The sequence below is a fragment of the Schistocerca gregaria genome, chromosome X (genome assembly GCF_023897955.1).
Source record: "Schistocerca gregaria isolate iqSchGreg1 chromosome X, iqSchGreg1.2, whole genome shotgun sequence".
Lineage (NCBI taxonomy): Eukaryota > Metazoa > Arthropoda > Insecta > Orthoptera > Acrididae > Schistocerca > Schistocerca gregaria.
Genome location: NC_064931.1, coordinates 43,868,964 through 43,896,673, shown reverse-complemented (window position 1 = coordinate 43,896,673; position 27,710 = coordinate 43,868,964). Strand labels below are relative to the sequence as shown.

At 43.0% G+C, this 27,710-nt stretch overlaps 1 protein-coding gene across 8 annotated transcripts in view; it reads right to left on the bottom strand.

Annotated features, from left to right (window-relative positions):
* The window catches only part of LOC126299504 (guanine nucleotide-releasing factor 2), a 361,975-nt gene that overhangs the window by 286,295 nt on the left and 47,970 nt on the right, over positions 1 to 27,710 (bottom strand). For 2 of the 8 annotated variants that reach the window (XM_049991451.1, XM_049991457.1), the window contains exon 1: positions 21,132 to 21,438. The exons of 5 other annotated variants lie outside the window; for them this stretch is intronic. In XM_049991451.1, coding sequence (XP_049847408.1) covers positions 21,132 to 21,222 — 91 coding nt within the window. In that variant the 5' untranslated portion in view covers positions 21,223 to 21,438. Of the gene's footprint in view, positions 1 to 21,131; positions 21,456 to 27,710 lie in introns of those variants that run through there. One more of the 8 variants, XM_049991452.1, reaches the window with a different exon arrangement.

Below are 27,710 nucleotides of genomic sequence, written 5' to 3'. Positions count from 1 at the left end.
ATATAGGTATGCTTAAAAATAAAGAGTAACGACTATGTTTACGGCTGAAAAATAGCATGTTTTAGTCACTTCATTTGTATATGACAATTTTGTTACTTTAGTTTCGAATTACATTAGCTATTTTGTAAACAAACCAGCAGAGAAATGTGTAGTGGCAACTATTACGCCGTTCCTGAATGTCATAATATACTGTCGACTAAATGCGTTGTAGTCATCTTCAAATACTTTCATTAACATCTGTCAGTGCTATTCACTTTTCCTTTGTGAACCTGGGGTTATCGGTACATACCATGACGAAGATTTTCATGAAAGTCTTTACTTCTTCTGACACGTGACTGAGTATCAGTTACGGTAAATAACCAGTTACAATTTCCCACTTGTTTAAAAATAAAGCAAATTATCTTCAACGACGTCGCTTGAGCAGGGCCAGATTCTCCATTATGTAGTCTAGGGACCCGAATCGCCTATGGGCCCCGTGCCCAGGGCAAAAGAAAATTTTAAAATGTTTCTTCGAATGAAAATTAAATCTGTAAATTTATATGTAACAAACCCGCAATGACAATATCATTGCATTATTTTTTATATTACACAGTCACATTTCAGTACATTTCGAAACGCATTTCATATTATTACAGAATAATATATTTTATCGCGGCGATTTTAATGTCAATCACGCGCTTCAGAAGTTCTGCATGTGAATGCACGTTTATTGGTACATGTATTAATTTATTCTTTGGACACGTCGCTTTCATAAAATTGGCAGTACTCGTTCGCATGACAAAGAGCATTGGGGGAGTCCAAGTTTCGGAACATTTTCAACTGTTTAATTTCCATTTTGTTCTGTAATTGCAATTTGCGAGTTTTGTGACCGTGAATTAAATTTAAAAAGTTTTATTATAGTCTGTGTTTCAAAACTTACCAATTTGGATAAGAGTGCTAGATTTTGTATAAAGACTGCAAGAGCTTCGAGAAAATCGGCGACACGACGAGTGTAGTAAACTGAAGTTACATCTACGATACCAAGTAAGTTTGATTACGAGACTTTATTTTACATACTTATTTCATCTAATATTACAAAATTTGACGAGTGTGAAGTGCCGAAGTTTTTCTTTTGTAGATATTACAGAAATTGTTATTAAATCATCTCGCACCATTCTTCATTTTCTCCCCGTTCACCTAATAGCAACGCAGAAAAATTATAAATGTTGTACTGATAAAAATATAGAGGACAGACACGTATTTAGGTTCAGTTAATTTTAGTTAAATAAATAAGTGTTAATGTACACAGTTTAATTTGTTTGTTCATTTCGTTGAACGCCCCTCGCGACAGCTCTGCATCGACAACAGTTTCCCCTGGCACTGTCCTAAGTGATCCAAAGTCTGCGACATGTTTGGAATGTGGTATGCGTCCGTTACTCATTGAGGTAATGGTAGTCACAACAGAACCTATATTTCTTAGTTCCATCCATAGATTTTGTAGGCACAACGACAATGTCCGCTCCCCAGCAACTATTACTATGCTCTCTAATATCGTCCGCAAGCTACTGATCAATGAAATCCTCCACAATCGGCTGCAAATACCTCGTTATTCTGTTTACGGTAAACAGGTGCTTCAGTCCCTGTTGGTATCCTATGTTGAACTAATGGAGTTGCTGGCAACGGCCCTTGCGGAAGAAACAAATCCTTAAATTCCCGCAATAATTCTTCCATATGCTCTCTTTCTCCTCGTTTCAGTTGTTTAATTTTGTCGCGCAATGCAGTTCTATCAGCAGTTAGTGGTTGATTGCTTCGCCTACCTCTCTAACACCAGTCTTCGTCACCTGGCACATGCAAATTTGCTACTAAAACTCCTTTTCTCAAGTTCGCGTCTACAGTACTAAAATTATCCACGTTCACGGGAACTACTCGCCCGTCGGTCCCCTCCTCTACGCGTACAATATTACGTTTCACAAAATAACCCAATGGACCAAAAATTCATTATCCTCCAATGGTTCAATGACACATACAGTACCCACAGGTAGATTTGACTCCACACTTACCCTAAGCGACTTCTCGGTGCCACCAGACACACACACTCATACGAATTAAACCTTAATGCTAATGTAAAGTTTAATTTGTCTGTTCATTACGTTGAAAGCCCCTCTCGACAGCTCTGCATCGACAACAGTTTTCCCTGGCTGAAATAACATTCCACCAAGTTCCACAGTTTGTTGTCCAAGGTCAATTTTGGCATGATGTTGAGGAAGGAAATCTACTCCTAGGATCGTGCCGTAGCCCTCGCTTACCCATGGTTCTACCTCCATGCATGCATCAAATCGGACTTTCCCTATGCGAAAGCCAATTTTCACTGACCCCCAAAGTGTGAACTTATCCCACACTCCACGCAACCTGTAATGTGGTGGGTCTAACTTCCTTCGTCCCATTACACTCTTAGTAGCTACTGACACTTGCGCCCCTGTGTCCGACAAATTTTAAACTTTTTAGTTCCTATGGATCCTACCATTGAACATTCCACCTCTGCATACGTATTCGTAGCATTGAAATTAAACTGGAGCTCACTTAGGTGGGTCTGGAGCACACTATGCCGTTTAATGATTGTCCACCCCTACTTCTCCATCTCCACTTCTCCATCCTCCACGCTTATGATTTCCACCTCTTCCTCTATTCCTCGGCGACTAGGTACGCTGCCTCTGCACATGTCCCGTACGACAATACTAATAACATTTTATACCCGCTGTAAAAACTGTTTGTCACGTACCCCCGTTGCCATGTCTATCTCCTCACATTGGAATGCCAGCTGAGTGGCCGAATACAAATCTTTCAGAGTCCCTTCACGTAGTTTCCGCGACATTTGTGGCGGTAACCCCCTCAAAAATTTGTCGTGTGCCCTTTGCTCGGCCTCCTGCAACAGAATACCATTAGCCTCATCGCTCTGACCCAACTCGTAAGTATACTCGTTAATTTCTCTTATTCTGTCCGCAAATTTCTCTACCGTCTCTCCAGGTCTCTTCATCATTGTACTCAATCTCTCCCTAAAGTACCGAGCGCTATTCTGTTTCTTGTACCTTTGTAAAAGCCCCTCCTTCAACTGCTTAAACTGTCCTGCCTTCCTTAAGGCCTCAGAACACCTTACATATGTCTTCGCTTAACCCGTTAATCTAATCTTGGCTACATATAACAACTGTTCATCAGACTAACCATTCATCACAGCTGAAGTATCCATGACCTCCACAAACGAACGCACATACTCAGATGTCTTGCCAGAAAACGGCAATCTCCTGCTGCGGCATCCTAGGCAACAACGACTAATCCGATGTGGTTTCCTGCTCACTTCTAGATGTTAATTCACTCCTCAACTGCATATTATCCGCTATCTGGGTGGACTCGAACTCTCCAGAACGTTCTTCAAACCAATCGCGAACAACTGAACCGTGCGTGCGAATAACGCTGTATGGCACATTTTGTAGAATAGCGTGGAACAACAACATTGTATACTGCAGTATGCATCGCCCGCTGTAATAGTTGACCTGTTTGCCGTCCAAGGGCAGCACTACACGGTGAGGGGGGGAGGCAGTTTCCGCGCCTCTGCCCGAAAAATGCTGTATGTTACCAGAATGGTGGAGTGTAGCAAGGTGACGCTTACCGCAAGTGGTTTGAAACGTGCAAATAATTCTTGGAAAAGGAATATTAACTTCGGTAATTGGCAGAATATTAAGAGGAAAATATTTCGAGCTGCTGGATTGGGAAGCAAATCACGAAAAGGAAAGGTAATTTCTGTGGCTTCAATGCAGATGAGTGGAATGGCGCTGTACCGGTTTTGCAAAACGTTGTAATGTGTATACAGTAGCATATATGATCTGTATAGCGGTGGGAGTAAATGGCTCTAACGATATACGTTATGTGCATCTTCTGGAAAGATTACAGTAAAAACATGTAACATCAATCGAATCAACTACAGTTCCGTTGTTATCATCAACGAAAAAATATAATACACACTCTGAGCTATGCTATATTATTAAAAGAGAACGTGAAATATGAAAAATTTAGTTGAATATTAGGTAGTAATATTGACTGCATGATTCAGGACCATGTATGTAGTGCAGAAATGTGTTAAAAAAAGGATGGAAGAACATCAACATGAAAATTAAGTTAAAGCTGTAGGAAGAATATCATGCCTTGATGCACTATGAGCAGTCCCTTTACTTGATATACTCCATGGAAACAGGCGTGCCAGCCAGACAAAAGGAAGGCAAGACGGACGACACATAACGGAAACAAGCTACTTTCAAATACGAAGTCCACTCAAACGGCGTGTGTCAAATAACATTGCGCTAGATATTCTGCATTACTCAGCAACGAATACAGACTCTTCAACGTTAACTAAAAGGTGGAATGACCACTCCTAAAGAGGGTCGAGGAAAACATTTTAATAGGCCACATGTCGTATCAAATGAGGACAGGACTCTGCTTATGGAACACATTTTGAGTTTCCCGGAGCAGATGAGCCATTACCGCAGGCCGGTCGCAAGGACTGAGCGGTTCTACGCACTTCAGTCTGGAACCGCGCTGCTGCTACGGTCGCAGGTTCGAATCCTGCCTCGGGCATGGATGTGTGTGGTGTCTTTAGGTTAGTTAGGTAAGCAGTTCTAAGTCTAGGGGACTGAGGACCTCAAATGTTAAGTACCGTTGTTCTTCGAGACATTTGAACCATTACAGCAGGAATAAATCCTCAAAAGGATGTCTGTACCCCGATCTTAACCCCTGCAGAATGTATCGATTGTTGATGACCGCAGCTTCAGACGGAATAGAAATGCCCAACATCGAACTCAGTTGCGTCTTGCAAAAGCAGACCAAGCATACTATGTGCCAAAATATACTAAAATGGCTAAAAGGAACAACAATGTACATGTGTGTGTTGACCTACAACAGATTTTACTATGTCCTACATTGACGCATTCCGCGGTATTCTGCCAGACAGCGGATATCGCATAATTTCACGGTTCATGTTGTTGGTACTGGAAACAACACAGAAAATTTGTGGGATGAATACGCCGCAAGGAGAGGTTCAGCCAAAATAGTTTCCTGTCTGCTTAAATTTGTGACGCTTTAAGAAGATATGGAACCAGTGATGAATTCTGGGGGTGGCCTGGGGGGATTTTAGACGATACGTTAAATGCAGTAGCAAACTTATGTAAAGTTTTGCAGAGACAATCACTTGAAATTTCGCAAATCCCTCTACTTGTTTCTGGAACTCTGGAACATTTAAGACACATCGACTTTCCACGTGACTGCGATGGACACAGTGCAGAAAATGAAACTCTTAATAACATTGAAAAACTGCAGGTGGACGCAACAGAAGTTAAAGGTGTGCTATTCAAGAACGTACAGGAGAAGATTCAAGCTAGGGAAAGCGCAAGGAAATTTGTTAAAAATATTATTGATGAAATTGAGCAACGGTTTGATGAGAAGGCAATAAAAGTGACAGAACTACAGTAGAACCACTCTAATCCGCCACCTTCGGGACCGGGAACATGGTCGGAACGAGAAAAAGGTCGGATTATCCGAAAAATCTAATATTTATTTCAAAAAATAAAAAAAAGACATTTAGTACAAAAAATTAAACGATTTAAGAACTAAAAGATATCTACAGTAATATAAATAGATTTTTTTACACAGTGTTAAACAGTATATTAACTAAAAAACGTCTATACACATTATAATACGTATTGGTTTTAAAAGGAAAAACGACAAACAAATTACAGTACTGTACAGTACATAATAACGTATAAACGATATATACTGTAAACTAAAAATGTTTATAGCACTGTATATAAAACGAAATTTTTTACAAAGAAATAAACTACTGTATGTATAAACTAAGAAAGGATTATACTGTATGCATTGTTTTTACAGTAAAAACGAAAACAAATTACTTGGAAAAAAAGTCAGGGATACATTTTTGACGAGTTTTCCAAGGATCAATCCAGCCTTTACTGGCAGCAAATTTACTTTCGGCTTCCCGTTGTTTGTGCAAAACTATCGCCTTTTCTTTGAGAATTGGCCCGGATATTGGTGTTTCTTTCCTTCTTTCTTGGCAAAACCACATCCACAATGCGTTATCAAGCAGTTCAAGTTTAGGCTTTTTTAATGTTTTGCGATTCTTCAGAGTGTTTCCACGTACAATACGAAACTGGAATAGAAGGGAGAACCGATAGAGGTACTCAGGGTACCCTCCGCCACACACCGTCAGGTGGCTTGCGGAGTATGGATGTAGATATAGATGTAGATCAATCGTAAATGTATAGGAGTCAATGTCTTTCCGATTCTTCCTCCAATCCTTAATTGCCAACACTTACATTCAGTTTCTTTGCAATTTTTTGGAGCGGATCTCCTTCGTCCAGTCTTTGTAGCACTGCTAATTTTTCATTTAGTGAAAGAGTTACGTGTTTACGTTCGAATCCAGACATGTTGAAAAACAGACAACTGTACACACAGTGAATCTATAGTAATAAGTACGGTAGAGACACGGAATAAAGCAAACAACGAAGTTTTTTAATCCCAACAAAGGCTGAAACGTACAGTATAACAATATGCACAGCGATAGACACCACAACAATGGCCCGACAGGCGTCCAGTCAGTGACAAGTCGGCACAGGCTCGCGAGCCTCAGCATGGTCGGACTAACCGGAGTGACGGACCATCCAAGGTCGGATTAGAGGGGTTCTACTGTAAGTGCATATTTTGAAAGTTTTAAAAAATTTCTAGAGTTTAGTGACAATGATTGTAAAAAACTGTGCTTGATTTTGGGACTTACAAACGTCGACGCTGTTATTGCAGACTTTCACTGTTTTAGGTACCTTGTTAGTAATAAATCAGACGGTACTACTTCTGATGTTGCTTCTTTCATTGTGAGTGCCGACATCGGCTATGAAGCACTACAGACACTCGCTGAATGTGTACTGTGCCTTCCCGCTTCGACTTGCAGTGTGGAAAGGTCATTTAGTGCAATGAACAGGGTGATGGCAAAATTAAGGAATAGGATGGGTCAGGAAACGCTTCAAGCTTGTGTGAAGATTTCAACTGAAGGGGACGACGAGTCAACAAAAAGTTTTATTGATGAGATATGCTGTAAAAAAGCCTCGACGTATTAGTTTGATGAAAATGTTAGTTTTTTGCATGCAATAAATTATTTTATTATTTAAAATAATAACTTAGGCTTAGCCCAACAGCTTAGTGCTTAACCTACATATTATTTAATTATATATTAGCTATTCATTAAACATTTTAAATATTAATAGCGCTGCTACGTCTTTAGAACGCATCACTTAAATTTTAAGCCTGTAACTTTGTCCTCTCCTCCCCCCCCCCCAAGGGGAACAGTTGGTTGTATTCATCACTGTATGGAACGCAAACTGTATGGTCATCAGACCGTTGTGTCGGGCAGAACAATAACTAGAAAGTTTTAGAGATTTATTTCTATCTCGTCAGCAGCAAGTACTTCACAGAAATACATAAAAATTTTTATGTTCGAGTCCTAGTTTCCTACATTATGACAGGAACTTCGCAATGGCTGAGAAAAGAAATAAAGTGTCTTGGAAGCATGTCATTGCTGAGGCCTTTGTCAGTCCTTCAAAACTGACCATTCAGGAAATGATTCCAAAATGCCACTTGTTTTGAAAATTACTGGTGTGCTCTGGTTGAAGCTATGTAGTGACAATCCTCAAGGCATCGTGCTTCGTCCATGGGAACAACATTGTATTGCGAAACATGGTTGTGAACGTGGAAGTAAAAATTTCCCGTTGCCTTCCGGTTTTCGATTGCTCTACAATGGGGCAGTGATACTTTATAAGGAGAAGAATAGCGATCTATTGGACATGACGAAATGTATGGACCAAAACAAAGGCATTTTTACGAAAACTTGCAGTGTTACAACTGAGTTTAATGTACCAGATTTGTCTCTCAGCTAATAGTAAACTAATGTTCTATTACCTTTTTAAGGCCAAAATAACCAGTTTACAATTTTCTTAATTGCAACTTTTTGATTCTAGGCAACCTTATCATTACAGCAGAATACGGAGTGGCGTATATCTGTTGTTATACTCGTTTCTCCATTTTAATACTAATTTTCAAGAAAACTACGCTTAGAGCAATATTAAAAAGAACAACCACGCATTTTAACAGTCTGTAGGAACAAACAATACATATCTGTTATTACATTATTATTTTGCAATAATTCTCTGGAATTAACAGGTTTTGTCGATTTCATAAAAACTGCGAAAAGTGCCATACAGCATTATTCGTTCACACGCTCCGATTGTGGCCTGGTGACATGGCAAATTGTCATGGGAACATGAAATCCATGAATAGTTGCAAATGGTGTCCAAGCAGCGGAACATAACTATTTTCAGTCAATGATCGGTTGAGTTGGGCCAGCGGACCCAGGCCATTCCATTTAAAGACAATCCACCATCAGCTTGCACAGTGCCTTGTTGACAACTTGGGCACATGTCTGCGCCACACTCGAACCCTCCTATCAGCTCTTACCAACCGAAATGGAGACTTAGCTGCTGATGCCACGGTTTTCCAGTCGCCTAGGGCCCAACCGATATGGTCACGAGCCCAGGAGAGGCGCTGCACGCGGAACGTTCATTTGGCCTCCTAACTAATACCATCATCGTCCGTCCCACACTGATTTCTGCGGTTATTTCACGCAGTGTTCCTTGTCTGTTAGCGCTGGCAACTACGCAAACGCCGCTGCTCTCACTTGTTAAGTGACGGCCGTCGGTCACTGCGTTGTCCCTGGTGAGCCTGAAATTTGGTACCGTCTACACACTCTTGGCACTGTGGATCTCTGAGTACTAAATTCCCTATTTCCGAAATGGAATGTCCCATGCGTCTAGCTCCAACTGCCATTCCGCGTTCAAAATCTGTTAATTCAAGTCACGCGTCCATAATCACGTCAGAAATCTTTTCACCTGAGTACAAATGACTGTCCTGCCAGTGTACTGCCCTTTTATGCCTTGTATATGCGATACTACCACCATTTGTGTACGTACGTACAGCTATTCCATGACTCTTGTCACCTCAGTGTAATTTTCAAACGTAAATCTTTAGAAATACTGTAGTAAGCGTTAAAAAAAAATATTTCGTGCGCAAGTTAGACTCCGAACAGTATATGCTACGTGCTGAAGCATAATTATTGAACAGGTGCGGCGTTACAGGAGACCTTGAAGACTTGTCTTGGTGCGAAGCGTGTCGTCCATCAAGCGAATCTGCTAACAATAGGGAGTGCCCTATTAGTGCAGCCGCATGAACCGCCACTGAATTTGCGTCCAAACTACCTATGTGCTAAACGTAAACAAGGAACAGCATAGTGAGTACACAGTGACATTACAAAATTATCCAGCACCGGAACGCTTGAGGTGCTCCCCGGCTGCCATTCTCGAAAAGGAAAGGGCACATTCGGTTCTGAAAGTTGCAACATGGTTAACTATTTAGCACCATTTGCATTAAAACCATTCACCATTATTAAAAGAAGTACTGTTAAATTATTCCTTCCATAAATAAATAAATACATTCGATTAATTGTTTTGTACAATAAAAATGACTCGGAAAGTACGAGATATAAGAGCTGCGCCACCGGAGGAGAATATATTACCAAATATCGAGTAACAATTTAGTTCAGGAAAATTCCTATATGATAGCCTTTGTTTTCCGAGATCATTACATCTACACGACACAGTTTTCTGCTGTACGAGATTTCTGTTTCTCTACCCAGTCTTAGATTAAACAGCTTTTCTAATTTTCGACGACATACAGTAAACACACTTCACAGGTTTCATTTGTACACAGCAGAAAATGAATACAGTGAGAACTAGGAAAATCCAAGAAACCACGCATCATGTGGCGTTCCATCTAGGCACCTTTCCACCACGTCAGACTGTTTTTCACGTAATGTCACATCTGCTACAACTACAATCAGTGATTTCGTTGCTGCACGTAGCTACGACAGTAGAACAACGCAAAATATCTCTCTTACGTGATATTTCTACAAAAATTCAATCAAACCTTACGAAACTAGGTACAGTCGGAAAATTTTTGTTTTGCTCACGGCCAATTCAGCAGCTAGCACATTAAAAGTATCTAGCTGGTTGTTAACGAATCTTACGCTGTTATCTATCGACGATACGCGTGCCCTACTATCACATGCGCTGTGAGGCAATGTTCCTTCGTCCTAATTTTCACGCCGGAGATACTTACATAACTAGTTTCCAGAGTCATTTAATGTACTTCATTTTCGCTTTTAATTCACATACCCACTGCCAAACTTTACGTCAAAGTTCATTTATACAATTTGGTCGTTTAAAAAAACATAGAATTTCATTGAGGAGTGAGATTGTTGCAGATGTCGCAGCGCTCGTGTGTGGGCTGGCATTGTCATGCTCAAAGACATGGTGCTCCATGCGTGGAAGAATTCTTTGAATTCGAAACTCGATTACAGCACGGTTGTTTCTCATGCACCGACATAATTATGTTACACACCGCCATTCCGCACCCTCTTGCGGCAGAAGGTAGCAAATACGTAGACATGAAGAATAAAGATGTAGAACGTTAATAACGTTTGTTTTATTTAAAAAGCTTTGAGAGTTTTCGCGTAAGAAATTCGGAGGCATTACTGTTCAGCATGCCCTCGTATATGAATCGGGCCAGTACGTAAGTCATACAAGACGAGGGGTCTCCCAGGGCGAGACAAACCCCATGCATGTGACCTCCGGCAATTCGATTAAGGGTAAGAGTAAAGAATTCCTTCTAGCCGGGAGATTCGTAATAGTCAAACTGAGAAGGCTAGAAACGTAACGGATATCAGTTAGACCGACAATACAGGGCGACAGAAATAATCAGGTCGTAGGTGGGTGGGACGGTGGGTGCTTTGGTGAGTAGAGACAAGCGAATGTCCCTTAGGGCTCTTCATGCAACGGGTTCCGTTCCTTCGACGATCGCCCCATCAGCTATCCGTGATAGTCAAAAAGTGAAACAGGAGAACAGCACCTACTATTCATCGGAAAATGTGGCGGAAAAAGGCATTAATCGCATCTAAAAGCAATTACAACTGGGTAAAAGCGGGACTAATAAGGCAGCTGGCAAAGGAGGTAATGTAGAGCAAGCAGTGGGTAACGCATCAGTGAGCAAGAGTAGGTACCGTCAGGACTGCCGAGGGAAGGTCACCCCTGCGGTACGGAGACTGTCCGCGTAACTAATCCGGTAGGTACCAGTAGCCAGTCTTACTCCACAATGATGGACCAACAATTTCAAACCTGAAAGTGCCGCTGAGCCACAAACCTGGCAACCATAGTCCAATCAGACAAGACCAGGGTCTCGTAAATATGGAGAGTGGCGCGATCTGCAGCCCAAGAGGTGTGGCAAGGAGACAGAGAGTTGACGTTAAGCTTATACATGCAGCTAATCTTTAGCTGACGAATATGGGAGCAGCCATGTCAGCTTTTTAGCAAAGAAGTCCAAAAAATCGAGATTGTGCAACAACGCCCAAGTGCTGGGTACCTAAGTAGAGTCTGGGGCAGCAAGGGCCGCGGTACGGCGACAGAAATGTATTAATCGCGTTTTCGAGGGAGAAAATTGGAAGCCACGGGAAAGCGTCCAAGCGGACGCCCTTCAGATGGCGCCTTGGAACAGCGCAGGGTAGACCAGAGAAGCTCATTGATGGTGATAAGGAAGAGTGTGACACTCAGTATAGCGCCATGCAGGACACCACTATCTTGGACCTGTGCTGGGCTGAGTGATGTGCCAACTCTAACCCAAAGCAACTAGTGGGATAAAAAATAACGAATAAAAATTGGAAGGGGGCCCTGAAAGCCAACGTCATGGAGGGTAAATAAGATCTGGTGGCGTCAAGCAGTGTCATATGCCTAACATCGGTAAAAAAAGATTGCTAAGAGGTGTTTCCATATAGGAGAAGCCTACCGGATTGCTGTTCCCAACCTTACCAGATGCTTGGTTGTCGATCATTCCTCCTGGAAACCACACTGACTGGGGGACGAAAGGGCCCGTAATTCGAGAAGCCAACATAACTATCAGCCTACCATCCTTTCCACTAGTTTTATGAGCACTTTCGTGAGGCTTATCTGTCGTAGCTGTCAATGGACGTTGGGTTTTCAAATTGGCCCTGTGTTGGTTAGGAGGAGGCCAGTTGACAGCCTGCAACCAACCTGTCTGCGTGCTAGACACACTGGATCTACACCTGGAGTATGGTCAGCGAGTGCGATTTCGTATGACAGCAGGAGCACTCTCGTAGTTATCCCTCGCACCGGGTATCTTCACACCACTGCAAAGGAAAACCCCTACCCAAAAGCGGTCGAAAACCCTTAGTAGATGAGTCTCCGAGTAACATTCTTTTGTTGGATCATCTAATTATGTATCAGATCAGGGCCTGGGACCATATCGTGTGAATAGTTACGATCTTTAATAGTTCCCAGTCAGTGAAAAGTTCATTATATGATTCAGCGTGACAGGTGGGAAAGGATAGGCAATGTCATAAACTTGTCTTTCTTCGAAAGGTAGCTGGGTAAGGTGAGAACGACTATGCAGTCGCAGAGAGGGTCGTAAAGTGTTTGGTAAGATCGATGCATCAGCAGGTGTAACATCACGAAGGATCATTGGTGGCCTAGCAGACTATGAAGGGTAGTCCACACATGGAAGAGAGAGGTGTACAATCCCAAGAATGAGATGTAGTGCTCTCAGAATTCCTTACTGTGTTTACTTAGGGTCCTTCACTACGGGTTATCGCTCTAAGAACAAGGAACTGGGGAAGTCACCATGCTCTGCAACCACTGATTTTAGTCCGTACACATCTACAGTCTACACACCCCACACGGACCACAATAACATACAGCACTTAATTTACATTTTGGAACACAATGTTGTGACCGTTACTTACAAAGAAAATGGAGAATATTTATAATACAAATTTGAATGGCAAATAGATTTCACTTTTCTATAATTTCCAGTTTGTATTTCTAAATTCAGGCCTATTCGCACGTCCCTTCTTTTCCCTTGTCACTGACAAGGAAACCTCCCCATCGCACCCCCCTCAGATTTAGTTATAAGTTGGCACAGTGGAAAGGTCTTGAAAAACTGAACACAGATCAATCGAGAAAACCGGAAGAAGTTGTGTGGAACTATGAAAAAAATAAGCAAAATATACAAACTGAGTAGTCCATGCGCAAGATAGGCAACATCAAGGACAATGTAAGCTCAGGAGAGCCGTCGTCCCGTGGTTAGCGTGAGCAGCTGCGGAGCGAGAGGTTCTTGGTTCAAGTCTTCCCTCCAGTGAAAAGTTTACTTTCTTTATTTTCGCAAAGTTAGGATCTGTCCGTTCATTGACGTCTCTGTTCACTGTAATAAGTTTAATGTCTGTGTTTTGCGGCCGCACCACAAAACCGTGCGACTAGTAGACGAAAGGACGTGCCTCTCCAATGGGAACCGAAAACATTTGATCGCAAGGTCATAGGTCAACACGTCTGATATATTCTATACGGCACTGGTGACGGCATGTGCGTCACATGACAGGAATATGTTGTCGACCCACCTAACTTTTATACTTGGCGAATGGGTAAAAAGATTCTTCTACCTTGCCCGATTTAAGTTTTCTTGTGGATGTGATAACCACTCCCAAAAAAATAGCAAACAGTCAACTGCCAGCCAGGGAGTCTCGTCAGCAGGAATACTATCTCTTCCGTGCGCTGTAGTCGACTGACGTCGTGTGTTTCGATGTTTGTTTAGGTGTAGCGTCCCCATACTACGGCGCAGTTACCTCGCATTGGGAGGACGGACGGACAGATAATAATCGTCTGAAAATAAAAAAAAAAATAAACTTTTCACTGGAGGGAAGACCTCTAGTTCGCCAGCTGCTCACGCTAACCACGGGACCACGGCGCTCATGAGCTCAGAGTATCCTTGATGTTGCCCACCTTGCACATGGACTACTCAGTTTGTATATTTTGCTTAATTTTTTCATAGTTCCACACAACTTCTTCCTTTCTTCTCAATCGATCTGTGTTCAGTTTTTCAAGGCGTATCCACTCTGCCAACTTATAACTAAATCTGAGGGGGATGCGATGAGGAGCTTCCATTGTGAGTATAGGTAAGTAACCCCCGCAACCCAAATCGCCAACTGGTGGTGTAATCACGGCTGGCTTCCCTTCGACTCCCCTCCTAGTGAGCCCCGACAGCACGCCTCAAGGACCGGTCATATACACCGACGGAAAAAAATTACAACACAAAAAAATGATTAATGTAGAGTAGTGACATTTTGGGGATACATCTGTCTAAGTAACACATTTAAGTGATTAATATTGCAAGATCACTGGTTAATGTAGGCGCGAGATAAACCATTGCAAATATCAAATGCTTGTACATTAATAACCGGTGTAACCGCCAGAATGTTGAATGCAAGCATGCAGTCGAGCATGTATTGTGTTCTACAGATGCCGGATGTCAATTTGTGGGATGGGGTTCCATATATGTTGCAATTGATCGGTCAGTTAAGGGAAAGTTAATGCAGTTTGTGGATGACCAGGATGTTGTCGTCCGCTGTGCTCAATTGGAGACAGATCTGGTGATCGAGCAGGCAAACGAAACATGTAGACACTCTGCACAACAAGTTGGGCAAGCGTTATCCCGTTGAAAACTACCACTCGGAATGCTGTTCATGAATGGCAGCACAACAGGTCGAATCACCAGATTTTTGTACAAAATTTGCAGGCAGGTGCGAGGGTTCAAATGGCTCTGAGCACTATGGGACTTAACATCGATGGTCATCAGTCCCCTAGAACTTAGAGCTACTTAAACCTAACTAACCTAAGGACATCACACAACACCCAGCCATCACGAGGCAGAGAAAATCCCTGACCCCGCCGGGAATCGAACCCGGGAACCCGGGCGTGGGAAGCGAGAACGCTACCGCACGACCACGAGATGCGGGCACAGGTGCGAGGGATAACTAAGAGAGTGCTCCTGCTGTCATACGAAATCGCAACCTCAGACTATACTCCAGGTGTAGATCCAGTGCGTGTAGCACGCACACAGGTTGGTATAACGCTCTCAACTAGCCTCCTCCTAACCAACACATGGCCATCACTGTCACAGAGGCAAAACCGACTCAGGAAACACAACATACCTCCACTCTGCACTCCAATGAGATTTCACTTGAAACCACTGAAGTCGCAAACGGCGGTGATTTGGGGACAGTAGAATGCACGTTACAAGTCTTCTGGCTCAGAGCTGTCCTTAAATAAACTGATGTGTAACAGTTCGTTGTGCCATCTGCTGCTCAAATTGCCAGTGCGGTCCGCCAGAGCCATACGCCGAACACGATGCTCTTCCCTCAAGGTAGTGCCACTCGGCCGTACGCAGGCTGGCCTTCTTGCTACTGTACAGTCTCGTGACCACCGCTGCCAGCAATTATGTACAGTAGTTACATTCCTGCCAAGTTTTTAGGTAGTATCGCACATGGAACATCCAACTTCTCGTAGCCCTGTTACACGACCCCGTTCAAACTCAGTGAGATGTTGATATGGCGTCTTTGTCGCCTTAAAGGCATGACTAACATCAACTCATCACGTCAAGTCACAAAGTTAACTAACGCTCACTACCGTTACAGATTGTATTAAAATCAAGCCTGATTTGCATCCTCATAGTGGCGCTACTACCGCCACTCTTATGCGACTGGCGCGAAAGTTTAGTAGACATAATCTTTCGGATATAGAAACACGCCAACAAACTTTCATTTATGTCGCACAACTCCTCCTTGATGTTGTGATTTTGTTTTTCGGTCAGTGGATTTGCGCGAATGGAATTTTAACTCAACAAACGAAAGTTTCTATTCGCACAAGGTTTGCCCAAACAAGATTCAGTAACACTACACTGTCGTCATCTGTCGAAGTTATCCGAAACTCTGTAGACGTTATTTCTGAAAGAGTATTTAGTTTCAGTAGTTATACTCCGCTTCTGAAAAGTTAATAATTCCTTAATGTTATTCTGCAGTCGCGAAGTTATAAGACCAAATGTCGTGTACTCAGGCGATAATGTTTTGAGCACCACAGTCACACTCCGGTGTCGCCCTTTTCCACATCACAGTCAGTAACATCTAAAACGTTTCAGTTAGGAATTTCTACTTGATTTGTTGTGTCAATCTTTACGATCTTTACTACTTCCAAGTACGACACGGCCAAGTAATATGTCTTACATACAATCTCCCCATCCCTCATATGTAAAGCATGACTGAGCTATTCACATAATGAAATCAAACTGTGTGGTAAACGTCTTCGCCTCTCAATGAAAAATCTTGAGTCAAGGAGTACTCTCTTTGATGTCAAGCCACATCTCTTGATATAGAGTGACTTGCTGGCGTCTCAGAAAACAAACAGGTTTACATGACCACAGTTAATATCTCTGTAATCTGCAAATCGGGAATTCCGCCTTGACAGCATATAAACTGACTTTTCCCTTTAATCTCTCTCAACCACACTGTTCACACGAACAGTAGAGATGTAAATATTTCGCTTGTAAGGTCGAGAGCACTGCCATCACGTCGCACTTTCGGACAGCTAACTCATATTTGGCCTATTGTCATCGCCACTACGAAAGCAATGATAAACTTACAAATGACTGTCGTGAATATTTTCATCAGTAAAGCTTCTGAAAAGATGACACTAAAAATCGAATTTTGCCTACAAAAAACTACTTCACAACCACTGTCTCAGTTTTTAGCATCAATTAAGTTACGTTGAGAGGGAGGGAGGGAGGGAGGGAGGGAGGGAGGGAGGGAGGGAGGGAGGGAGGGAGGGAGGGAGCACTAGGAAAGCACCAACATTCTTGGAAGAAAAGGGCTTTACATATACAGAACTATTATAAGAAGGCCACTCTAAAAGAGTTCTCTAGCACCTTGGTGATATACCTGCAGACATCCGATTCGTATCCTGGAAGAAATGTACGGCAACAGTATTTGGCCTTTGAGAAGTAAAGAATTTGTTGATCACCTAACGTTGACAAGGGTTCATTGTTAACTCTTAAACCTGTCCACATTCTCGCAGGGTGTAGGCATGTGACACTGTTGGGTGGTCTCTCTGTCGTTAAAGCCTGACAGTCCTCCTGTTGTTATTCGAGATCAATAGATTCATCTACATCTACACGGATACTCTGCAAATCACACTTAAGTGCCTGGCAGAGGATTTATCAAAGTACCTTCATAATAATTCGCTATTATTCTACTCTCGAACAGCGCGCGGAGAAAACGAGCACGTATATATCATTCGTGTGAGCTCTGATTTATTTTATTACGATGACCGTTCCTCCCTACGTAGGTCGGCGTCAACAAAATATTTTCGCATGAGGAGAAAGTTCGTGACAAATTTCGTGAGAAGGTTCCGCCGCAACGAAAAACGCCTATGTTTTAACGGTGTCCATCCCAATCCTGTATCACGTCCGTGACACTCTCTCACCTATTTCGCGACAATATAAAACGTGCTGCTCTTCCTTGAACTATCTCGAAGTACTCCGTTAATCCTATCTGGTAAGGACCCCACACCGCGCAGCAGTACACCAAAAGAGGACGGACAAGCGCAGTGCACCCAATCAAATGGTTCAAATGGCTCTGAGCACTATGGGACATAACATCTAAGGTCACCAGTCCCCTAGAACTTAGAACAACTTAAACCTAACTAACCTAAGGACATCACACACATCCATGCCCGAGGCAGGATTCGAACCTGCGACGTAGCAGTCTCGCGGTTCCGGACTGAAGCGTCTAGAACCGCACGGCCACCGCGGCCGGCTGCATGCAGTCTCTTTAGTAGATCTGTTACATCTATTAAGTATTCTGCCCATAAAACGCAGTCTTTGGTTTGCCACAACATTTTCCATGCGTTCTTTCCAATTTAAAATGTTCGTAATTGTAATTTCTAGGTATTTAGATTTACGGCCTTCAGATTGGACTGACTTATTGCGTAACTGAAGTTTAACGGATTCCTTTTAGCACTCATGAGGATGACCTCACACTTTCCATTATTTAGGATCAATTGCCAATTTTCGAGATATCTTTTCTAAATTGTTTTGCAATTTGTTTTGATCTTCTGATGACTTTACTAGGCGATAAACGACAGCATCATCTGAAAACAACATAAGATGGCTGCTCAGATTGTCTACTAATTCGTTTATATAGATAAGGAACAGCAGAGGGCCTATAACACTATCTTTGGGAACGCCGGAAATCACTTCTGTTTTACTTGATGACTCTCCGTCAATTTCTACAAACTGTTACCTCTCTGACAGGAATTCACGAATCCAGTTACATAACTGAGACGACATTTCATAAGCACACATTTTCACTACAAGCCGCTTGTGTGGCACAGTGTCAAAAGCCTTTTGGAAATCTAGAAATACAGAATCAATTTGACACCCCTTTTCAACAGCACTCAAGATTTCGTGTGTATAAAGACCTAGTTGTGTTTCCCAAGAATATTTTCTAAATCGGTGTTGACTGTGTCAATAGACGGTTCTCGCCGAGGTAATTCATAATGTTCAAACACAATATATGTTCCAAAATCGCGTTGCATGTCGACGTTACTGATATGGGCCTGTAATGTAATGGATTACTACTTTCTTAAATACGGGTGTGATCTGTGTAACTTTCCAGTCCTTGGGTATTGATCTTTTCTCGAGCGAGCGATTGTATATGATTGTTAAGTATGGAGCTATTGCATTAGCATACTCAAAGGAACCTACTGGTATAGTCTGGACCAGAAGACTTGTTTTTATAAAGTGATTTAAGATGCTTCACTACTCCGAAGATATCTGCTTCTAAGTTACTCATGTTGGTAGCTGTTATGGATTCGAATTCTGTAATAATTACTTCGTGGTCTTTGGTGAAGGAATTTCGAAAGGCTGTGTTTAGTAACTCTGCTTTCGGAGCACTGGCAATGATAGTACTTTCATTGCTATCGCGCAAAGAAGTCATTAACTGTCTCTTGCCGGTAGCATACTTTACATTCGACAAGAATCTCTCTGGATTTTCTGCCAGGTTTCGTTGCGGAAACTATTATAAGCATCTCGCATTGATGTCCGGACTAAATTTAAAGCTTCTATAAAAGATCGCCAATCTTTGGGATTTTTGCGTTCGTTTAAATTTCTGCAACAGTGTGTACCAAGGGGGATCAGCTCTGTCGCCTGTTAATTTATTTGGTATAAATCTCTAAACTGCTGTCGATACTATTTCTTTGAGTTCAAGCCACATCTGGTCTACACTTACATTGTTAATTTGGAAGGAGTGAAGATTGCCTCTCAGGAATGCGTCAAGCGAATTTTTCTCTCTTATGAACAGGTATATTTTTCGTTTATTTTTGGAGGATTTGGGGGTTACAATATTCAGTCTCGCTAAGGCACTACTGTGTTCACTAATCCCTGTATCCGTTTTGATGCTCGTTATTAGCTCAGGATTACTTGTTGCTAAGAGGTCAAGTCTGTTTTCACAACCGTTTACTATTCGTGCGGGTTCATGGACTAACTGCTCGAAACAATTTTCAGAGTACGCGTTTAGCACAATTTGGGATGGTGTTTTATGCGTACCTCCGGAATTAAAGATATATTTTCTCCAACATATCGGGGGTAAATTAAAGTCACCACCAACTATCATTGTATGAGTAGGGTACATGTTTGAAATTAAACTCAAGTTTTCTTTGAACCTTTTGAACACTTGTATCATCTGAATTAGGAGGTCGGTGAGAGGATCCCATTATTATTTTATTCCGGTTGCCATGAATGACCTCTGCCCATACCAACCCACATGAACTATCTACTTCAATTTCGCGAGAAGATAAACTACTTCTAACTGCAATAAACACGCACCGCCAAATGTGTTTAGTCTGTCCTTTCGCAAAAATGTCGGCTGAACTTATCTCTGGCTTTAGCCTCCTTTCAGTGTATATAACGATTTCAGCATCAGTACTTGCTATCAGCGCTTGGAGCTCTGGTACTTTCCCCACACAGCTACTGTTATAGCGATGGTTCCTGTATCATTTGGCGCCAACAGGGGGTTTCACACTACCGCTTCCTTTCATTCCATACTTATCCACAGTAACACCAACAGTGAAATGTACGAAAAATTCGTCACAGCCACCATCACGAAATAGATATACACGCAATACTTAAGAAATACGCAAGTACACCGTATCGAAACGGGCATTCCCCAGCAAGCTTTAAGCTGAGGCTCGGAACTAATTATGGAATTGACTTTGAATTTTGACTACTGAATGGGCGACGCATTTATATAGTGATTTTTTACGTTGTGTTACGTGCTCATTTCATACACAGCACAGTCACGGGTTAGAAAAGGATGGGGAAGGAAAACGGCCGTATACTTTTCGAAGGAGCCACACATTTTATGAAATTTACGGAAACCACGGAAAACCTAAAGATCGATGGGCGGACGAGAATTTGAACCGTCGTCCTACCGAATTCGCGTCCAATTTTTTACCACTGGTAACCTACCTCGGCGGGAAGCACACGCATGTCAAAAGTAATACGATATTACGAAACGTCTTTAACATTGCTTCCGGCAACACGTGGAACGCCGGTTTAACCAACTTACTGCTGACACATTCTTCGCGCACAGAATGGAAGCCAGTGTCTGACGTTTTGGCATGAACACGTTACTCATTTACCTCGTTCACCCTTAAAGGATAAAATACTGACAGCGTACGTAAACGTACAGGTAATAAGGCGCATCCAATCAAACAGAATCAGTCCCCTAGTAACGATGTAGTGTTTCGAGATGTGCTGAGTCATATTTATCAATCACGACGATGAGTGTCCAAAGTAACATAAAAGCCAAGTCTCCTGATCAAAGAAAGGCTTCAACACTTTTCAAACACAGCAGTAGTATGCAGAGCTATCTCTATTTTTCTTGCGCCTTCGGACCAAAGGCTAAATGAGGCACTTCAGCTAAGGCAGTGTTAATTTTTCCACAGACGATTTTGGCTCGACGCAAATCTCCGCAGATACGAATGCAAGCAATAATAAAGGCAAAAAGGAAACAGTTTCCAGGCAAGCGCCACCTGTACCTGTGGGTTCGTGTTTCCGGCAGACGCGGTAGCTCCTGGTGCCCGACGGCCGCTCAGACACGAGGAGGAAACTTTCGTCGTACTGCGGCATCTCTCAGCGTACCCAGCAGTACTATCTTTTGCAACGCCGAACTACGACACACCCACGTTTAGCCACCGGCACTGAGACCACCCACGGCGGCTACTGCGAGAGGGTCACGCCAGTGCAATTGTGGAAGAGGTGTTTGCAGAGAGCGAGCAAACAAATCGCGGGCACAGAACTGGAAACGTTCGGTCGGAGTGACGACCGGACGTCTGCGGCAGCGCAAGGTGGCAGTCGGTGCCGGACTGCCGACTGGCCACGGCCCGCGAAGCCGATGCGCGCATGTTTATTTCGGGGATTTTTGGCACCGCGGACGGCTGCCAGCCTCACTGCCTCGAGCTGTTGCGTATCACTTTATTGCACGAGTTCCGTCCACCTGTTGATCTCTACTTTCCAGACAGCCCACGATTTATAGGAGAAAAAACGATGCCTGACAAAAAAAGTTAAGCAGCCACAAGACACGTTTGGATCTCAATGTAACTTCGTACACAAAATCCGCGGGTATTTAAATGAGAAGAGTTGCAATTCTCTGTGACAGCTAGAAAGGCAACCAGAGTGCCTTACTGTTAGCAAGTCTGGTAGGGTATATAAAGAGCGTGAACAGAGGCAGACGTTGAGTGATCACTGAACGACACGCGAAAGCCGCGTGCTCGTGCGGAGAGTGTTTAAAAGGGATATCAATTTGGGTCTCCATTTAGCCGGCTGATCGAATAGTGCAATATGTAGACTTTTGGGGCATTCTGAAGTGTCAGTGACCTCATGTTGAACTGAATAAAGACGCGAGGGCAGGCGAATTTTTCGTAAGGTTCCAATCGTCCCCTAACCCCCAAAAGGGAGCATCTTCGTATTGTGAACCGACCACAAACCCCTTCGCATCTGCCTGATATCCGAAAGCAAGTATGGGCTCCCTGCAGAATTCTGTGTCATCTCATACCATTAGTCGGAGACTAGCGCAAGTCAGATTAGGGAATTACGTTAGCACCGCAACGCAAACGATTCGTATGGAGTGGTCGAAAAGCGTGGCCTACTGATGAATGACGTCGCATGCGTTCAGCGGTTCTGCACTATTCTAGATGACAATCGTCGGCGAGTACGGCGACGACCTGCGGTACGGCCCATCCTGACAGTGTTTTGGAAAGGCAGCGCGGTGTTACTTCTCGCATCGAGACGAGGGAATGCATAACGTATGGCTTCAGGTGAAGGCTCGTAGTGATTGAGTGAACTATGACGACACATCGGTAGGTAATGGACAACGTGCGTCCTCATTTGCGACAATATGGTGGTGCCATTTTTGAACAGAATAATGCTCGTTCACACACGGCACGTAGTCTATGAACCGTCTGCGTGATGCTGAGTTACTCCTGTGGCCGGCGAGGTCCCAGACCTGTCCTAGAAAATGTGTGGGACCAGCTCGCGTGTCAACTTCGTCCCAGTACCAGTATCTAGGATAACGTGGACCGTTCACAACAGCTTGTCTCAGAAGAGGAGACAACGGCAATATGAAATCCTTCCAAATAGAAGCAAAGAGCGGGTGCACGGTGCAACGTCGTAATGATCAGTGGACCCATACGGCCGAGATCGTCTTTTGACTCGATTTTGTAAACACTGCAACAACATCTCTCAACCGTGAAGCTCCTTTTTGTTTCATTCTAACTTTCTGGGTGCTTCACTTCTTTTGTTAGGCAATGCATTTCTAGACCACGTCAAACTACTAAAAACGGTTTTGCACCACACTCACGAATCGCATACTTCGTGTTTTTTACGATCGGAAACCCTTTTTCAACAATCGTCTGACAGCAGGATATGCTAGGTGCAGCCACCAGTGTAATGTGTTTTCTGAGTTGAGTACACTACGGGACGTCGCGGCTTGTATACACTGTTTAGTCCCTGAAGAAGCCCGAAGGATTATTACACGCTTATGCCGCGGGCGCACTGGCAAGAAGGGTTGTCAGCATGACGTAATTCCCGCCGGTTTGGCTTCCACCACAACGATGTCATTTCAACATTCGCTATCGTCAGACACAAAACACGGAAGTTCTAGGAACCAAAACTGTGGTTCATAGCCCAAAGATTATCAGAACGACTCTATGGATATTTTTATTCAGTCCTGTAAAATATAACTCGTTTTAAGCATTAATTATTCTCACCTTATTTCTATATCGCTGGGTTTTGCACCACTCTCTTTACATTACTGTATCCCAGTACCTTGTCATCTGCCACTACATGACATTACTGTGACTCTGGTTGATAAGTTAACAAATTACTCCACTTCAAAATCTCATTTTGTTGCGCGAAAATATTTCGCGATCACTTATGGTTATTTCTGGACTATCTATCCTCACCTGCATGCTCCTCTGTTGTGGAAAAACACCAATGTAGAAAAGCAGATGATAACCACAACAAACATAAACTAAAACGTAGCCACTACTCATGTGTGATATCTAGCGTCTGCGCAGCGACACTTGTGCTTCAAACCATAGTTGTTACAAGCACATCATAATGTTAACAATGGCACGTAGAAGGTGTAATTAGATGAATGACGAACACTAACTTCACTTTCGAAGGTTTATTCAGCACTTCCACATACAAGAGCGCGGAGCGATCTGCCTCCGACCAGAACACATACGGTATATATACAGTTACAGAACATTCCAGTACAATGATTCTTCACATTTGTGGATACTCCTAAAATGTACTCGAACCGAATATAGAAATTAAAATTTTACAGTTTAGGTGAGTTTTGAACTCATGACCCTCCGTGCAACAGTCTACAAATAACCATTACAGAACGGTGACTGTGCTACTCAGCTTCTTCTGCGACATTGCTCCCTCTTTAAGAGAACAGTGTCTCGGTATTATATCCTCCTAGTCCGGGAACGAGTCATCGGTTCTGCGTACTCCGATGACTGATGTTCGCCCCGGCGGTGATCTTCTTAGAACTTCCCTATGCCGCTACGATCTTCGTCACCTTTCCGCTTGTTGCCTGTCGTTGGAGCTTCCAATTTATCCTGCGTTGCAGGATCCTTATAGGGTTTCATTCGGAGGACGTGGACCGTATCTTTGATCGTCTTGTGTCGGGGTCGAAATCTTCAACTTCATAAGTAACATCAGACAACTGTTTTACAACCTTGTAAGGTCCAAAGTAGCGCCTTAGGAGCTTCTAAAATAACCAACCTTCCGAACAGGAGTGAAGATCCAGACGAGGTCACCAGGCTGGTAGACAACAGGGCGGTGGCTCGCGTCACACCTTCGACGATCGTTTCCTTGAGCCTGCAGCGTGCGGAGTCGAGCAAACTGCCGAGCGTCGTCCCGGAGTTTGCGTCGGCTAATATCGGTCTGCTGTCTTCTGGCGCGGGTGTCATCAAATATCCACCGCCTTTCTCAGCAATACCGCACATGTCCCAGGCGTCCGCAGTGGAAACATACAGGTTAGTTATCCTGGGTCCTCCAGACGTCAGTCTTCCTTGGTGCCCAAACAGGTTCCTCATGAGGCATTGTAGGAATGTAACTTTGCCTGGGTCTCGACTTCTTCACCGTTTTAAAGGAAATGAAGGACGAGAGATTGGGTTCCTTGTCTGTTCCTCTTCCTTCCTTATGACCTCTTGAAGCGTCTCGGGTTTTTGCTCGCCGTGCAATCCAAGTGCTTCTCAACTTCCTCTCTCACTATCTGACGAACACTTGTGAAATCAGTTTCTTCCTCCATCACACACATCGATACGACGTTCAGAAGCCGTTCAAACTTCTTGCGTGCAATTCTTTTTTTGATGCATTGTCTCGATATACTGGCACCATCTTATGAAGTCGTTTGCTGTCGAAACCTTCAGGAGTAGAGATTGATACAAGTCCTCAGCAACACCCTTCATGAGACGTGCAAACCTTATCTTCCTCCGTCGTTCTAGGATCCACTATTTTACTCAGTTCCAAGACGTCTTGAATATAGGATGCTGTAGTTTCTCCTGGACGCTGTGCCCTGCACTTTAATTTACCTTCAGCCATGCACTTCTGTCGTTGTGTGACGCGGAAATACTTGCGCAGTTCCGCCTGGAATACTTCTCAGCTTGTGAACTTCTCCTCGTTGTTCTCATGCCATTGCTTAGCAGTGCCCTCCAAGTAGAAATATACGTTAGCCAAACACACGGTGTCATCCCATTTGTTAAACTTGGCTATACGCTAATATACCTTCAGCCACTTGGTTGGATCTTGGCCATCGTCACCAGAGAACCCAGATGGATGTCTCATGTGGTGACACACGGTTGCTGTCATGATAACGCCTTCTTCTTCTTCTTCTTCTTCTTCTTCTTCTTCAGTCTCCGATAGAATGCGATCTGTTGAATATGGCTCGAACTCGGCTTTATCGGCACGTAAACAACGGCTCTGTCGTGGCCTGAAGGGAGCCACTGTGTCGTCGATAATGTGCGCTGTCACAAGTTCCAATACCCAGTGTCTCCACCAGGATAATTTCACGTAGAAGAAGATGTAATTAGAAGAATGACGAACACTAGCTTCACTTATCGTAGGTTTATTCAGCACTTCCACATACAAGAGCGCAGAGCGAACTGTCTCTGGCCAGAGCACGTGCGCTATATATATATATATATATATATATATATATATATATATATACAGAACATTCCAGTACAATGATTCTTGACATTTGTGGATACTTCTAGAATGTGCTAGAACTGACTATAGAAATTAAAATTTTACAGTTCAGGTGAGTTTTGAACTCACGCCCCTCAATGTAAGTCTAGTATCATAACCACTACACCACGGTGGCTGTGCTATTCTGCTTCTTGTGCGACAATATACAACAATGTATAGGGTTTTGTGAATTTATTCTGGGCGTTTATATGCAAGTTACCAATTTCCTTTCACGGTTCGTGTCTTGCGATGAGGCTACACTTAATTCAAGCGAAAAAGTGAACCGGCACAACCTAAGAACAAACACAGCAACCATACAACAGAGCTGAGCACGAGAGTGAGACTTCCTTGACCACTTCTGACCTCAGATGATTTCCGAGAAAATATTTATTGTCTGATCCGTTTTGCGGAGAAATTTGTTGCAGGAATCCCGTTCCAAATATGTTAGACATCCAGCTTTTCCCACAATTAACGAGAACTTGCCAAAAACTTCAATTTTCAAAAGGTCGGGGCGACACCGCATTGGTGCATTCAATAGCATTTCTCAACAATGAGCTGGCTCAACGATGCATCGGCCGTAAGGGGGTCACAAATCTTTCGTTGCATGACTGGCCTCCAAGGTCGCCTAATCACTGGGCGGTTACTTTTTTTCTTGGGAGGGGTGGGGATGTGGTTGTGGAAGATTCCACCTGTGTATGATTGTGAAACTGGATGTTTCTTTCAAAGATACAAACTTTGTAGCCCAATGCCCACATTAAAGTCTACCCCAAGATTCTATCTGCATTCATGTACAATAGATGATAGTCTTGTGAAATCAGTTGAGACTATTTGAAAGCTCCTGTGCACCGCAGAAAGCTGTGCACTACGACCGAGATGGTTACCTAGTCCACTTCTTGTTCAAATGTTAGCACTAAGTCTCATCCACAAGGGCGACAATGTAGGGTTGACGGTTATCGCTGAAACAACCGGTTTTCGCTTCTATTTTTCTTTTCGTCATGACAGTATAACCTCACTGTTAAAACCGCTGAAAGTAACAGGTTTCTGGAATTACCGATTTTCGGTTTTTCATTATTTTTATTTCTTGTAATAAAAGTAGAAATCGAACAAATATTGAAATATGTTGACTCAGTTTCAACATATACACAATCGAAATATTAAATTTAGTAGGCAAATAGAGGAAAACTTCGTCCGTCCGCCATTCGCTGCTAATCTGGAAAGTCGTAAGTGATTGACTACTATAAAAAATTACTTGTATTCTACTGACAGCAATTTTTTTGAAATTCTACTCAAAAATCCTGTTGTAATCGGGGATGATAGTCCGCAGCTCATGGTCTAGTAGCTGCCTCTGGATTACAGGGTCCAGGGTAGTGGATTTTCTCTGCCCTGAGACTGGGTGTTTGTGCTATCATCATCATCATCCGTGACAGTTGCTAGATTGGACTGTGTAAAAATTGGGACTTTGTACGGGCGCTGTTGGCCGCCCCACAAACCAATCATCATCATCGGGGATGATAGCATCATTTGGACATTACGAAGAGTCAGTAGTAAAGGGTGAAAACTGAGGGTGAAGAACTGTAATTTTCGTACTGATTTGTCTGTTTTGAAGAGCTACACGCAGATAAAAGCATATTACGTAGACACAGGCAGCAGATCAGCCACTTTCTATTGCTATTGTAGGTATGAATGAACTGTTGTTAAATTTTTAATTTATCACCGTTACCATAATTTCCATCCTCTTTTTAGTTCATAGAAATGGCACACAAATGCTTCACCTTTTAAACTAAATGAAGCATCCTACTTCATTTGTACGTCACTTTGTTTCTTGCCATGGAAGTCTGGCGACCAGGTGGGGGCGA